At 40.4% G+C, this 17,574-nt stretch overlaps 1 protein-coding gene across 5 annotated transcripts in view; it reads right to left on the reverse strand.

Annotated features, from left to right (window-relative positions):
* The window catches only part of mcf2l2 (MCF.2 cell line derived transforming sequence-like 2), a 119,626-nt gene that overhangs the window by 7,176 nt on the left and 94,876 nt on the right, over positions 1-17,574 (reverse strand). For 4 of the 5 annotated variants that reach the window (XM_068319122.1, XM_068319121.1, XM_068319123.1 and 1 more), the window contains 4 exons: positions 9,686-9,757; positions 9,188-9,292; positions 8,583-8,692; positions 6,906-7,021 (listed from right to left, as the gene is read on the reverse strand). In XM_068319122.1, the coding sequence (XP_068175223.1) occupies positions 6,906-7,021; positions 8,583-8,692; positions 9,188-9,292; positions 9,686-9,757 (403 nt within the window). The remainder of the gene's footprint in view (positions 1-6,905; positions 7,022-8,582; positions 8,693-9,187; positions 9,293-9,685; positions 9,758-17,574) is intronic. The other variant, XM_068319125.1, reaches the window with a different exon arrangement.

Here is a 17,574-nt window from a genome sequence, read left to right on the forward strand (position 1 = left end):
GAAAGGATGTCGTCTAACTGTTGAACTGTCAATTAGAATAATGTGTACTATATCAAAATAATCTTGCAAAAATCTAAGTCCATACCTGCAAAGGTATCTAAAGAAAATAATCCACTTTCTCATAACATTTTTTTGGTAACTGACTTTTTAGATTAAAAGTGCTCAAAATCAGTTAAATAGATGATTTAGAATAAATAATTTAGGATTAAGAGGACAGCATTCAGTGCTGTGGGTTGCTGATTCAAATCTACCCAACTCTCCATCTAAGATGCAAACCTGCTCAGGAGCTCAAGTTCAAGAGTTCAAGTTTCTCAATGTGATAACTTGTGATACTTAACATGAAATCCAAACCAATAGTGAAGAGAACAGACAGCACAACATCCACAGAGTAAATCTGAATCTTTCATGACTTTAGAGTCAAGGAAGCTCTTCAAAAGTCAGAAAGGTTGTTGAAGCATTTGAGGAGATACCCTGGAGATACTTTGGGGAATATCACCTTTGAGGACAGTCCTGGGTATAAAAACACACAAATATACTGTATATGGATTCTGTTTTGGCAGAAATATATGGTTTAAATCTGCTGCACCAAAAACCTTACCCAACAGTGGGGCCAAATTTTTCCCCCATATGGGGGGATGTTTTGTAGGTCAGCTAATGTAGCCCAAGGTTAGAGAACTTGTCTAATCCAGAGAGAAGTTCTCTTCATAGCCAATATTTACAACTATAGACGTGAGATACCAGTTTAATCCATTCCTTGACAAATTCGTAAGTCAAACAACATTTTACTATTTACAATAAGTAAAATCATTTTAATCTATTTCAGCCTTGCAAAAAGTCCCAAACCCCTAAATTATGGGGAAAAAATGTATCAACCAACAGACATTCAGACTTAACCTGTGTGTAATTAAATAGTTATATAAAGTTAAGTAAACAATGATAAAATATTAATTGAAACACAGAAGTCACAAAAAAACACACAAGCTTCGTCTTTGCGCCATCCACCAAAATGTGGTACCGAACAAGATGTTGTATCCTTCCGCCGACAGGAGGGAAAGAAAGAGATCCGGTCTCAACTGATGTTGTATCCTTCCACCAACCAGCGGTGATGTCCTGAAGTACGTTTCGTATCTCAGATTTTGGTTTGTATTTTCTTTCTTTTAGCTTTTCCCTTCAGAGTCGCCACAGCGAATCAGTGTCCTCCATCTAACACTGTCTTCTGCATCCTCTTCTCTCACACCAACTACCTTCATGTTGACCCTAAGTACTTCAAATCCTCCACCTTCTTGATCTCTTCTCCCTGTAACCTCACTCTTCCACTTGGGTCCCTCTCATTCACACACATGTACTCTGTCTTACTGCGGCTAACCTTCATTCCTCTCCTTTCCAGGACAAACCTCCACCTCTCTAGCTTCTCCTCCACCTGTTCCCTGCTCTCACTACAGATCACAATGTCATCTGCAAACATCATAGTCGATGGAGATTCCTGTCTAACCTCGTCTGTCAGCCTGTCCATCACCATAGCAACAAGAAGGGCCTCAGAGCTGATCCCTGATGCAGTCCCACCTCCACCTTGAACTCCTCTGTATTCGTATTTGTATATTTGTATTTGTATTTGTATGTTGCATGTACAGTATGTTGTTTGTTTGAATGTTGGACAAAAATATGGACAGCGCTACGGCTCGTCCTCAATAAGCTGACAACGTGTCAGGAGTGTCTCCCCGCCTCCCTTCCGTAAGTCCGCTGGGATAGGCTCCAGCAACGTTGGTAACTCATGAAAGCAGAGGAGGCAGTACGGAGGAAAACTTCAGTCAGAAAACAAAACTTAATGAGCAGAAGCTCTATAAGCCTCATGTGTAACTGTTTCTGCAGGAAGGTATAAGAAGAAGTCGGTAACAATGATATAATGTAGTACGGAGTGATGACCTCTAAACCCTGAGATAGATCTTGTTGTTAAGGTTGATCCATATCATCATGACTTCACCTCTGAAGTCTGTCAGCAGCACCAGGAACCGGCCCAGACTGGACTCTGTCCAACCACATCCCGTCTCTTGTCCCAGCTGAGCCCCCACCCCCACCCCCCCATGCTGGAAAGTTAACTTTGAGGATGCTACAAGACTTATCACGCATTATACATCACAGTGAAGTAATTCCTTCTTTATTGTGCTCAAAGTGTAGCTTAGTGTTGACAGCATGTGGTCTGACGTGTTAATGCGTTCTCAGTCCTTATATAAATATACCACAAACTGCCAATAGCAGATCTACAGGGGCTGGGACAGGGGGCTGTGGGTGTGAAATGAAAGCCTAAATCTGGAAGGGTACAACACACTCTTGGGGGGGACACATTAGCAGGCACATTAAAACTTGTGCTGGAAAAAGTGACTATCAGCAGTGTACACACTCACACAAGCACACACTTGTTCCAGAAGTTGATCTACACACTCCAAAGCATACACGCAAATGCATGAATACACTTCCATGCACATGTGTGTGTGTGTGTGTGTGTGTGTGTGTGTGTGTGTGTGTGTGTGTGTGACACACAGCAGCACACGGTTTCATCAGTCACATTCAGCATCGCTCACATTAACTTTGATCCAACAAAAAAGGAGAAGAAAAAAGTGAGAACTTATGAATTCTTCATTTTTCACAAGTGAGGAGGAGGCAAGCGTGAGAGTGAGACCTTTTAGCAGCAACAACCCATACATGTAGACGCCAGGAGATGGCTCAATGCGCTGAAATATGTATGAGTCCATGAAAAATGAGCAAATTCAAAGAAAGTCAAGCTTTCATTATTACACACTTCCGTATGCGGAGAGCGTGCATAAGACCAAAACACTCTTTTATTCCAGAGGCCATTTCTTCAGAAGGGCAGTATCCTCCTTTATTTCTTGGGTGATCAAACGATAGATGGGGGTGTGGCGGTAAATGAAAGACATTTGAGATTTATTATTCATCTGAAACCATTGTGTTTTCAGCTGCCTCCCTTGATTTGGTAATAGACCATTAGTCACACATTTTGTTGTCGGTTTGACTATTACTTTCACGAAAATCAGAATTCATTTGTGGGTCAGTTGATCCATGCAGGTATTGATTGTTTCCAGCTCTGTAATTTAATGATTTGATGGTATCACTTCAGTGAGATGTCTGAAAAATGTTTGACATGCTACAAGCAAAGTTGTAGCTACCAATGTATTGGCACTCAGCAGCTAGTTTACGTAATGGTGACAGAACACTATGATCTTAAAGGTTCCTTGTTGTGAGGCTGAGGCTCATTCACGTCTGAACAGGTGTTGAAGGTGTAGTTGCTACTTTCAGGACAGAGCTGCAGGGATTCCCAGGCTGCGGATCCCAGCAGAGCTGACAACAACATGAAACACTGACCATTTGTGCAACTCCCCCAGAGAGCTGTTCATTCCCTTCACTCTCCCACTCAAAGACACTCCAGTTGCTACACTCCGTATGTCTTCACACCACCTCAGTCCTCTCAGAACACCCACCACACCCTCCACGTCATAAGAAAGCCCTGATTATAATTCTAGCTTTAACACTGGTCAGACTAGTAAAACACAAGATTGAGAAATTTGTCAGCAAGCAAAATATAATTTAAGAAACATGGCCTAAGTCAAACTAAGGGACTTCACTCCATTTCTAAGAGCAGTCAGACCATTCAATAGACACGGGTAATCAACCAACAAGTATATTAATAAAGTAGTCTTTCTCTGTGAGTGTTCTTTCTCTCTCACTCTCTCAGGTGTTGCTCTCAGACTCAAAAACTCATTCACACTGAAAAATACAGGTAAAAGATAAATGGACACAAGTCCTTTTGGAAACCAGACGGCAACATGACCAAAGACATTTTCAATCACGTTTTCAATCAAGTTTGATTTACAAAGCGCTTAGTCACATCAACAGACATTTCAAAGCGATTTAGCAGACAGAAAAACCCAACATAACCCTCCAGAGCAAGGATAAGCAACAACGGCAGAAAAAATCCCTCATTGAGGAAGAAACTCTTGGCGGGACCCAGGCTCTGGTGGGCGGCCATCCGCTTTGATCGGTTGGGTGGAAAAGAAGTCCAATGAAGATAAGGACAGGGTGGGTGAGAGAGAGAGAGAGAGAGAGAGAGAGAGAGAGAGAGAGAGAGAGAGAGAGAGAGAGAGAGAGAGAGAGAGAGAGAGAGAGAGAGAGAGAGAGAGAGAGAGAGAGAGAGAGAGAGAGAGAGAGAGAGAGAGAGAGAGAGAGAGAGAGAGAGAGAGAGAGAGAGAGAGAGAGAGAGAGAGAGAGAGAGAGAGAGAGACAACATGTCTGAGTGATGCTGGATCATCAGTAGTGAAGCAGACCTGGATGAAGTGGAGACCATGACTGGTTAAAGCCCAGTGGAACTCTCATACAGTATATGCTATTAGTCTTGTTTATTCTTCAACAATCTAACAAGGACATTATCCATGTCCTCATCCTGATGCGAGGTTGTCCTGAATTCAGCTAGCTCACATTTACGTCACGTGGTCAGAAGCTCAGGGTCGCTAACTGGATTCATCAGGAGGGTGAAATACCAGAAACTCAGGCAACGACGAAACAGTACCACACACTGACTACATCATTCCAAAAGAACAAGTGTGTGTGTGTGTGTGTGTGTGTGTGTGTGTGTGTGTGTGTGTGTGTGTGTGTGTGTGTGTGTGTGTTTTCAACATTAGAAATTAGAGTTGTGCACTTCACAGTGATAAGAAAATAAACATTAAAGTTAATGAATAACACAGCAACCACGAAAACAGAAAACAGTAACAATAAAAAAAATAATAATTATGTGGCGTCTTTAACTCTTGAAGTCAGAGATTACGCTTGGCTGATTAATTTGGACCATACTTGAGACAGGAGGCAAACAGTGAAGCCTCAGTCTTGATAATGATTACAATTAGTAGAGAGTGGCAAAAATGTAAAAATATTTCTTGTGCAACACCAGAATATGGTCTATGGAAATCCAGCACAGCAGCTCTGCATCAGATTCTGCCTTGGTGTGGTTTAATGTCGATTTCTCTTGATTCTCTGTTAAACAAGATGGATTCAACTGGATATCTGAGGCTGACGTTTATGACTCTGGTGTACTCCTCTGTTGTATGTTGTAAGTTCCATCTACCCATTTTCTACAGCCACTGATTTACATCAAGGTCGTGAGGGGCTGGAGAAAGGAGTTCATTAGGCAGAGGAGACACAAGACACTGTGGACAGATGGAATCTATCGTGGATATTTGTCTAATTTTATGCCCAGGCTTGGAATAATGTACCACTCATATACAGTATGTGTGAGGTACAACACAAAACCTGAAGCTCAGTGTGAAGCTAGACTTTTTCTGTTTGTGTGCTGAACATGACTTTGATGCTGTGTGCATTAAATGTAAGAATACCTCATGATAAGATTAACACAACACAAAATGCAGTCGAGACAATTGAGGAGGAAACGTTCAGGACGATTTCTTCCTTCGTGGGGCTTGTCAGTGTCTGGTCTTCTGGAACATTTTCTCGTGGATGTTCCATCATCTTCAAACTCATCTCTAATTTGACTGATGGTAACTCATGTCGGTGGTTCTCTTTGAAACTCCCTCCTAAAATGTCTTTGCACTCCCACTGTATTTTCATACTTCCAGTAGAATTTTAGTTCGAATTTCCTTTCTTTGAAGTTTAGTCTGTCTGCCATCATTGACTTCAATGGATTTAATCTGCAAAAAACTCATGAACAATTTAGTTACAACTGCTAAAGGGTGCATAGTTTTTCAGAACACCCTGTAAATCACTTAGTTTTTTAAACTTTGTGAACTTTGGGAATTACATACGAATTGGATTTCACTCTCTTGTTGTGCTTTTGGGTTCCCTCCATCAGTTCTGTGACAAAAGATTAAAAAATCCTGGTCCTTAACTTTTTCCATGGTAGTCAGGAGACTTTGGACACATAATGTTATTTAACCTGGACCTGACCATAGACCTGACCAAGTGAAGCAATACCAGATCAGAACACGGCCCCCTCAGGCCTTCTTGCATTGACTTGTCCCACTCATAAATAGTGTCTTAAGGCTACACAGCTGTTGAGTTGTCTTCATGTTGTGTGTGGAAACCCTGTTATATTTTTTATTAAATGCTTCCACAAGTTTACTGTCGATTTTTTTTTTTTGATTTCACAATAAGGGCTGTGGCTTTCTTTTATTAATGAAATTCAGGTGGTGACTTCTTTCGTCCAAACACTGTACGGTGATCCCTCCTCACCCACGCATAATGCGTTCCAGGACCACTAAAAATCCACTATGAGGTGAAGTCGGGCATTTTGAAGTGGGAATGTGTGATGGATTACTGTATTATAATATCAAACTCACGATGATGACAAGTAAAACAGAGCCAGGTACCCACAGTCAATCATAAGAATACACTCAGATATCAGCAAACCACATAATAAAATGATGAGGATTCAGGGATCTAAAAGTAAACGAAAGACTCTGTTACTGAGAAACTATTATCCTTTTGTTACCGTTGAGAATGAGTTCGAACAATGAAAGCATTCTGCAAAGCCAAAAATTTAAGCACCTTAGGGAACTATAAAAGTGTACTCAACAAAGAAGATCGGAAACAAAGGGCTTAGATGGAATTTACAACTTATTGAGGGTACACAGTGTGAATGAGCTCCTCAACTGTATATTGCAGTTTATTTTTGCCTCATTTGTGGGATGCTTCCTAAATGTGGTAAGTTTATGTTCTCACACCTTTATTTAGGAACAAGATGTGTTGGTACTGGTAGCAGACGGAGACCATCCACAGCTTTTAAATATAGAGCGTATCAGGGGACGAGCTGTGCCCAAACCAGGGAAACAAAAGTCGGGCAGGACTGGGCAGGATGACACCCGTCAGAGTCAGCTGGTACTCACCAGAGCCTGTTCTCGGCTTCCTCCAGGAACTGGACCAGGTCGCCTGTTTCCAGGGAGAGGTGTCGAGCTTCACTAGAGTCATAGGTCAGCTGCACCCGGAAACGGTCGCCGTTACCCTGCAGAAAGACATGAACAGATCCTTTCGGATGTGGTTCCAGGTAAGGCCTGGCAACACGATCTCAAGTCACCGTCACGTCGATCGCATCAATGTACAACTCTTACTTTGTTTGCAACAAATTTAAGATTAGTTGTAAGATATTTAGAACTGATAAACCTGTTAAATTGCTCAATTGTTTGGGCTTTTTTTTGCATCAACTTCAATGAAGCCAAAGTTAGACTCACCAGCTTTGAGAAAAAGATTTTAAGAAACAGAAATATTCTTAACCATGTCCACACTTTTGCAGAATGTTCCTTACGTCATGCTCATTTACCAGCTTATTAATTCAAATTCAGTTTCAACTCCACTTCATATGGGCATGGATAACAATGATATAATAAAAGACACGTCCAATATTCATCATCTTTGAGCTGTTTTTCTTTGAATTAATGCTCAAAAGTATGAACAATGAACAATTTTGTGTGGTATAGCGGAAAGAATGATTTGAACTTCTGGTTTATTCATATATTCTTTATTTCTGCAGGAGGCATCCACAAGTGGAATTCACAGTGATTTTTAATGCTGATGAACACAATTACTTTTGCGTGACGAGACCACCCATGTTTATTGGCTCTTGAGCTGCACTATAGTTCTAGTTCTAGAGCACATCTTATCAATGTGTAGGGAATATAACAGGGAGGAGCACTGCGCATGTGGTACATAATAAATATTGCCTCTTAATGCCTAATAATCGTTCCATTAAATTTCTAAATAATTTCAAAATCTACTGTTAAAATGACTTTCAGTAGAAACATAATTTGTGAATTTATTTTGTTTGAAAACCGGATTGAAGTTGTTGGGTTTTTTTTTCAATTGAACAGTGTGATAAAATAAAAAAGAATTGAATAAACTGAATAGATTGTTCAATTATACCTGTGCATCAATCAAATGTTTCTGTTTGGAGGAGGGCTGCTCTTTATAGTTTAACTTCAAATCTATCATCTGATCTGAAAATGTCACTTCCTGGAAACAGTGTGTGCTGCTGGCCCATGAGGCTCTTCAATGTATATCACACACATTATAATGGAACGAGTAAGGCCGCCAAACCCAACAGACCTGTGCAGCTATAATCCTGCCAGTCTCTCTCCTTCCTACGTTGTTTCTTAAATGTCAAATCTTCAGTGCCGGCCGCTAATGAGACACTTGTCCGAGGGAAATAATTAAGCAGTGGAGCGGTTCACTTTCATGAGGATCAGAAAGGATTTACTAGAAAAGAGGGGGAGAGAAGGATGAGCGGAGATGAAATGAGGGATGATTGGAGGGCTGTCGGGAGACAGTGAGCGATCGCAGAATGTGAAGATTTATAGTGAGTGCTGTTGTGACCCAGCAGGACCCGGACTGGACTGGTTGAACTCCGTTTTTTAACTCGGCCGAAAACATTTGACAATGTTGAGTGGTTTTAATTCATGACGACGTTACTTACAACTGGGACTTTTTCGGTTTCATGATTGAACGAATTTAAAAGTGATTTCTGACATTTTCTAACCAAAACGGGTCATCATGTTGAGCATTTTACCTACATTTTTATCGCTGCCTTCCTCGTCAGAGGAGTTAGAGGATTCCTCTGCGCTGGAGGGGATCGTCTCAAAGTCGTCCGTGTCCATGGAAGGGAGACGCCGCTGGGCCCATCCTGTCCAACAGAAAGTGAATGTCAACACACAGGTACTGCTATTCCACCTGTCAGGTGAGGATTCAGAAATGTGATTGTCTGATTCAGTGACTTTCTCTCACATTACCAGTGAAAGCTTGATGACCGCATCCTGATAAATCTAACTAGAATTATGGAAACTAGAGAATACACAGTTCTTGTCTAACATTACAAATTAACTTCAGCCATATACAAACTACCTTGTGTTATTAGTGTATGAAAACACCTGCACTGTGCTGCACAAGCTGCTTGGAGTTTGTAAAATAAATGGAACCAGAGGTTACATTCCAACTGAGACCAGTTTGAGGGTAGATATTCAAGAACTGAAAGAAACATCCGAAAACATCTCAAATCTAATGTTAAAGACCAACACCACGTAATTGACCATAACTAATATAAATTTCAAACAACATACCAACTGCATCAGAAAGCAGCCACAGAGAGGACCGTCAGAGACGAGTCCTGGCCTGAAGTTACCTGGTTGGGAGGTGGATCTGGGGACGGTGGACGCGCTGCTAGCAGCAGTACTGCTAGTCATGCTCTGACGTTTCTTGATAGCAGTCATAGCGCCGCGCAAAGTATCTAAAGGGAAGCCATGTTTTTCAGTGTGATCCCCAATCAACAGTATCAAACATAGAGGCTGAGAACATCTCTACAGAGTGCCGTGCAGACAGCAGACCAGTAGCAGCAGTGAGCTAAAAAAACCAACCACAACAAACCTACAGCACAACATTTCATCCGATCTTCTTTACATGTGATTGTCATGCATTTGGAACAGCACATCACAAATCACAACACTTCAACATGGCAGCCATGAAATGAAAGATCAAGCACAAAAAAATGTGTGCACATTCCACATTCCACACAACATCCACAAATAAAAAAAGTAAGCTGTGTCTATTTAACCAAACACGCCAACGGGACCAGCATGCTCTAGGGCTCACTTTACAGCTATATCTTGACATATTTATGTACCTTCATAACCAAATGGAGTGGGATCACTCTTTATCTCATGTCTCTTGCTCTTTATGCTAGCAGAGAGGGTACCTGGCCAAGGAACATGACAACCAACCAGAGGATTCATTAGATACCATCCTTTAAAATGCTGGCGCCCACCACAACCCCACAAGACCCACTGGAGACACTTTAAAATCCCATTTAGACATGAAACCTGAAACATGGAGCTCCCATGGATCATAGCCGACAGTGGTGTAATTGATCATTATGACTGGATGGAGCTCATTATCTAAGGACCATGTCTCATGTGATACCATCTGTGACAGGTTGGTGGCACTATTGGACAACAGAAATTGGCTGAACAAAAGACACTTTTGAAGTTCTGTATTCTTACTGATCCTGTGAGATTTTAAAACATTAATTTTATTCATTTTGGTGGCTCCATTCAATATATCAATGACTGTTATGGCCTGGGGCTCACCGCTAATTCTCCCAACTCTTAACATTTATGTTCTCATCAGATATATTATTTATAAGAGAGCATATAGAATGAATGCATCCTGGTTCATGGTTCATACACTGCAGCACAAAGGGGAGGAAAATAGCAGTCACATTTGTTCCTTTTTGGGTTTTTTAAATTATCAATAAACATCAGTGATGAAAGACATGCGTGTTTTTCATTTGCACGTATTCCATCCAGAGCTTCATGTGTTTATGAAGGCATTCTTCAGTTCCATTATTTTTACTGTGGTAATTAAAAATCTTGGTTCCATAATGATGCATAATATACATGAGAATTAGATTAAAAAAATAAAGGGCTAGAGTCACATTGCTGAAAACCACTCAGTACTTAACAGCCAGTATGTAACCTGCAGTGCTCTCAGCACTCACGTTTACAGAAACACTCTTGAAATAGAACCAAAAAAAGAAAAATAACTGCAATAAAGCAGAGAACAAACTAAGAGGCAACAGTTGAAGGCAAAGCTTCAAATACCCTCTTCTGGCAATTTTTAATTCTTCACTGGTTGAAAATGAACTGCTCATCTTGTATTCCTTCAATAAGTTGTACTGACATTCTGAACGTCAGCCTGTGTTCCAAATGTCACCTTATCTCAAGTGTTATTTCCTTACCATTGCTGTTTTTTTAGACAAAAAATACGTTTCTATTCTTTAATGACCTTTTTTTCATTTAACACTGTTTTCAACCTCTGCATAGTCTGTAAGATATATATTATATATTTTATAATAATATATTTCTTCCCTCTCACCATGCGTGCTCTCTCACAGATTCAATTTAAGTGGGCTTTGTGCGAAGTGGGATCCATTTATTAAAAATGTCACGTAGCTAATGTCACGGTAACACTAAAATATATGTCTATAGCAATATACTGTAAATGTGTATATATATATATATATATATATATATATATATATATATATATATATATATATATATATATATATATATATATATATATATACATACACAGTATATATATACAGTATATATATTTGGTTTAATGAGTCTACCTTTGAGATCTTTTTTTCCACCCATCATGTTTCGGGTGATGAGGTGAATGGACGGTCTTTACATGTATGTTTCTTTTAAATAGAAGACAACCTGAATCACTATGGATACCACAGCATCCTGCAGCAACACGTCCTCCTATCCAGTTTCCGTTTAGTTCAACAGGGCAGTGACCCCCACACACACACCTCCAGGCTGTGTGAGGGCCATTTGACCAATAAAGGGACTGAAGGAGTGCTGTGTCAGATGCCCTGGCCTCCACAGTCACCTGAGCTACACCCAATCAGATGGTTTGAGATGAGATGGACCTCAGAGTGCAGGCAAGAGGGCCAGCAAGTGTTCAGCACCTCTAGGAACTCCTTCAGGACTGTTGGAAAACCATTTCAGGTGACGACCTGCTGGAGCTCATGAGGGAATGCTAAGAATGTACAAAGCAGTGGACAAAGAAATGGGTATTTTGTTTATGACATAATTCTATATGTGTTCATTCCTAGTTCTGGTTCCTTCAGAGAGAATCTACAGTGTAAATAGTAATGCAAATAAAGAAAGGTTTTGACAGTTATGCACACACACACACACACACACACACACACACACACACACACACACACACACACACACACACACACACACACACACACACACACACACACACACACACACACACACACAAACACATAACTGACACAAAAATTATCATGGGACCATTAAAAACAAATCTCCCTTTTGGATGCATAAGTTAAATAATAAGAAAATATAATCTTCTTACTGCAAAGGGACAACCAGCCCCAGCTGGCCTCCCTATGCATTAGAACCATCTATTAGCTTTTTAGTCAACACGGCACCATTAAAAGAATCAGATAAGGGAGTGTTATAGTAGAAGTCTGCTGGGATTAGCAGCAGCTGGATGTGTGTGAATTTGTATAGAATAAAGGAGGAGGAGAAAGCCAGAAAATATATGAAGAGCAAAAGTCAGAGGCAGAAGTCTGTAATCAGGTACCTTTTGTTCGTCTCGGGGCGGCGGCGGAGGAGGACGAGACAAGAGAGGAGGTAAGAGAAAAGCGTCGGGGGACCTGTGTCTCCTTAGCAGCTGGCTCTAGAGCCGGAGATGAGTCATGATGAAGGAAGTGGCGTGGACAGGGTGCAAGAAGGAGCGACAGAATGAGCAACGGAAGGGAAGTAAAGAAAGGAAGAAGCAGAGGAGAATGAATGATGAGAGAGAGAGAAGATGTAAAGTTGCAGTTAGACTAAAAACATAACAATATATGGTTAACTGTTTAACATTAGTTGTCCTGGCCTGCTGTAACCAAATAGTGTATGAATTTAACACCAATCTCTTATTTGTTATTACAGATGTTGTAAAGAACAACACCAAGTAGCATTGTGGGTAAGAAGGTCTACGTGTATAGGAGCTGGGCTGGAGAATGAGCCAAAGGTTGGATCAGAACACTGCTGCTCATCACATCTCTGCTTCACGTCCAGACGTAACATTTCCTCTTATGTTTCTGGATGAGATGCACCAACCTTTAATGTACCTTAGGTGGGAATACAATCACTTTAATCTAATACAGTAAGTAATATTAATTATCAGAGCAGGTGCACAACATGATATTTATCCAAATTTAAAGTTTTATAACATATTAACTTCATATATGTCACATAGCACATTTTAATCCAACTCAAGTCAAGATTTTTCCTAATATAAAGTAGTGTTGATATATAGAAGTAATGTATTGAAGTGAAAAGTAATAATAATAAAATGTATTATATTTTATTATTATATTTAATAAAGTAATCATAAAGTTTGGTAACCAGTATCAGTAAATACTATACAATGAAAAGCAATGGCAAACTAGTCAGGAAAGAAATAAAAATAAAACAAATAGAAGTTGACAGCAGTACTTTAGACAGAGCTTCCCTTCCCCAGCGAACACAGTTTTCTCAAGTCACTTGTGGAGATTCTAGTAAAAAGAATGACAAGTGTGGAAATTGGGTTTGGTGGCAGAGGTGTGAGTAAAGGGAAGAGTGAATCATAACCCAAAGCAAACACCGCCCAACCACGACTTTAAAAGCAAGAGCTTCAGAAAAAAAATGTAAACAGATGTCGAGTGGATTTTTTTTGTTTTTTTTGTGGTGAAACTATGAGAGTCTCTCCTTCGTCAGACTCACACAGTAATAGTCAGCATCAGAATGTGAGTTCTTTAGATTAACAGGATGAAGTAGCTTAGTGCTTATTTGGTTTGTCATAAACCTGTAACATATCTCTGTGGCTCTGACCATGAAAGTCGTTCAGAAACTGATGGCGTACAAGTCCACTCTATACTCTACAGCAAACATTCATTGCTATGGATTTTATTTAGGTTTAAATATCAAGAGTCAAATCAAAAATAAAGGGGTTTTTTGTGGGCGAGTCGGATCAGATAGAATTTCCCTCATTTAGCCCCTCTGTCCATCTCCTACAGTCACCCTGTCTTGCAAACCATCTCAAACTGTCACTTCCCTGAATCATAGTTTGGTAAAATGCAGACAGAGATGATACTGAACAGAAAATGAGACATATGGAGAAATGACATCTTCATAACACTGAGACAACTCAGTACCCAACAAGAACCAAAAAAACAAACTGGCACTGAGAACAATGGCAGGGTGACTGGAGGATGGACTAGAATGGATAGAAACGCTGACACTGGTCGTTGATGAAGACGATGGTGACAGCAGTACCAGGTGAAGAGAACACAGACATGATGACGGCCCAACGGTGATGACAAACACCCCAGCTATGAGGAGGACGGGAGAGGAGAGCACTAAACGTGTTACCTGCTGGGAGAGACCTCCTGTTTGAAAGTCCCTGCAAGGTGAAGCGCTTCCTAGCATTAGCAGCTGAGTGGCCTGATTGGCTGGCTGAAGCATCAGCTGAGCAGGAAAGCAAGAGGAAGCAGGAGTTAGTAGAGCAGGGGAAGGAGATGAAGAAGAGCAGGCTGTGAGCTTCTCAAAGGTCTCTGTTGGTGTCAGTGTGATGATTTTCAGTACTGATGTCGAAGCTTCTACAAGTAAACAGGTGTGACAAAAATGTGTGCAAAAATTAGACGTTTAATCTCTGATTCTCTGTTTCATTGTCATTAATGCTGCTGTTTCTCTTCAGTGATCCCAGCTCTAGTTGTTCACCACTGCTCTTTGTTACAGGGGGAAAGAAAACAACGAAAACAACAGAAAAACATAGTCGAGCCTCAATGGAGTGAGATTCTGTATGTTGTGAGTGTGTTGGGAAACAAGAACGTGGGTTTTCCCTCCGTTCATTGAGATGATGTGTTTGAGGCCATGGCCGCTGTGTTTGGGTTTTTTCTGGGTGTTCTGCATTGCCTCTTGTGCAGTGGTTGGTTATCTAAACATGTTTTGGTAGGAAAATGGTTGGCGTAGTACGAAGACTCATTACACGGTGGATTGCAGTTGTCATAGAGATCGTGGGATGCTGCTTAAGAGAGTAAAATAAGCAACGCAATGGTAAATTAACTACTGAAATACAATCCTGATCTTTCACAATAACAGGTAATAATCAGAATATATTATTTCCGAACAAATTATCCTGCGATGTGATGCCAAATACACACTGTGGATAGCAGACTACTACTGCCAGAGTCAGTATCACTCTGGTGGACCACAGCATTACTCTGCTAGCAGCAGTATCAACAGCTACAGCGCTGTGGACACAACTCTACCAGAAAAGGGATTAAGTAGCTCTAGAGGATGGCTTCCCAAAATTCAGAATGAAATTGTACTGATACATTATGTACCAGTTGTCCCCCCCAAACCCCCGGGCTGTAGATTGGTAGCAGTCTGTTGGTCAGTCGGTACTGGGACACACAGAAAAAATGCAGCACTTCCATTATTTCTGTTTTATTTATGATCTGATTCTGAACGATGTTTTGTTTTAGAATATGAGCGGATTCTCTCTTCCACATTCATCTATGAGTCACTCTTAACTTGGTCACATGACTTCATAAATCGGCCACTCTAGCCGCTGACCGCTGACGGAGTACATTACCGCTAAGCTGAAACTCCCAAGCTAGCCAAACAAAAAATAGAAGAAGAGGCGGAAAAAGAAAATTTGACTTCAAAGAAAAAAATAAAAGCTGCAAAATACTAGTTTTTCTTCTGGTCACACTGTTTTATTTCATTGTGTTTATCCAACACACCTTAAAAGCCAATCCGTGAAAAAAATCGTCTGTTGTCAAACCGGTCCGTGGAGGAAAAACGGTTGGGAAACACTTTAGACTACAGTAATCCCTAGTTATTCGTGGTTAATGTGTTCCGGGACCACCTGCGAAAAACCAAAATCCACAATGTAGCGATAACATATTTATTTTATTATTTACGTTTAATTTAAACATTTATGAACCCTCCCCACACTGATACTAAACCAACTTATAACTGTATTACCTTCTCCCAAACTCATATAGACTGTTTAAATCACCTTTGTAAACTTGCAGGAGGAACCCTGAGTCTCGGAACACAGTGCACACATGGATGCTGTCAGCCAATAGCGTGCACGTATGGTCTCACTTGACTGCAGCTCATGGGAGACATATGCTCCTCGCCTCTCGCTCTCTCCCTTGCCATGCATCTTGAGGCGTGAATAAGCGAGGGAATACTGTACACCTCTGCCCCTAGCCAGTGCTGGTCTAACCACGAAGGGAAGTTAAAGGGAACATGGTTTTTAATAAAGGAGTACACAAAATTACAAAAAACACAAACCTGCCATTGTCTACTAGTACCTTTATATTTGACTTATATTTTGATATACAGTATATTTGACAAGATAAAGAGAACAAACTACATTTCTCATGAAAAAGTCATTGTATTCGGTCTTAGATAGGAGAATCAAAGCACCAAAGAGCCAGCAGGAAAATCAGCAGCACCTGAAGGGAAATCCACCAGAAATTGTTCACCTCTAGGATATGTAGGTTCCTTCTATGATGAGAATCTCATGCTGAACCATCTGTTAGTGTCTGAGCAACCCTCACACCGGATAGAACAAACAAGCAAACCACACCATTCAAGTAACCTCCTGGTCAGAGGTAATTACCCATTTCAGGGGTGTACATGTAAGTTTTGTCATCTTCTTAAAGGAACAGCTGAAAAACTGCATGAAGCAGGCATGATTTAGATCATTGGCATCACTTAGCCACTGCACAGTGAAACCAACATCGCCTGTCATTCACACAATTCAAGCATGGAAGACCTGTAGAACTCGTTTCACCATGAGTCATGTAACTCACTTTATTTGCTCTCCATTGTTAGGCATACAGTACACAGCGGTTGTAAGCACTCGTTCTATTGTGACTTGTTTTAACCCTGTACACACCATCGCATGTTTCATCCTTTGCTTTAGAAACAGAATACTACGAGCAGCACTTTCACAAATAAATTTTATTTACGCTGCTTTTACCTAAAACATAATGATCATCCACTTGTTGAATTTATCTTCGTCTCTATGTTATTATTTTGACTCATTTTACTATCCAGTGGTTTTATCCTCCATTATATTTTACAACGATTAATTATTATATATACGTGTCCATTAAATCTCTGCTCATTGTGATGTATTTAAAGGTTTTTAGAGAAATGCATTTTCCATGCAATAGACTGTATCCTACTTGCTTCCGACTTACGACATACTCAAATCCAGTTTAGCTTGTAGTTCATGTAGTCGGGCTAAACAGCTGATCCATCTATATAACCCTGATGAAACTTACAAGGATTGGTTTGAAACAGTCAGAAAGTCCTCATCAAACAAGTTAGATGTCAATTGAATGTGGTCTACATTTTGTGATGTTCCCATAACCTCTAGTTATGTCCCAAACATTGTGGATAATATCCACGAATACTAAATAACAGATATAATTTTATATCTGATGAACTTTTCTGACAATCATCACAGATGTATGACAACTGATCTTTAGCACCAAGATGATACTGGGCTTTATTACCACAGAAACTATGTATATACATTTTGGTATACCATTGGAAAGACAAATTTGAAAAAATAATAGGCCAAATACAGGTGTAACTGACTCATTATAGAGCTCTGCTCCATCACTGTAGGACAAGTGTTTGCACAGACACACAGCAGTAATATGTCTGGTAGATGACAAGTCAACAGCTCTTGAACAATGTGACAAGTACTGTCGCATCGAGGATGCATGTGTGTGTGTTAGTCGTCAGTGGGAAGCAGCACTCAGTAATGAGATGTCAGTGTGTTGAGTGTTTCTGGTCGCTCTGTGTGTGTTTGAGAATTATCTAGAGAAACAAAGAGTGACAAGGCAGAATGGAGTGAGAAAAACTCACACAAGGCCAGGCATAACACACACAAACACACACA

The sequence above is a fragment of the Antennarius striatus genome, chromosome 7 (genome assembly GCF_040054535.1).
Source record: "Antennarius striatus isolate MH-2024 chromosome 7, ASM4005453v1, whole genome shotgun sequence".
In the NCBI taxonomy this organism is placed as follows: Eukaryota; Metazoa; Chordata; class Actinopteri; order Lophiiformes; family Antennariidae; genus Antennarius; species Antennarius striatus.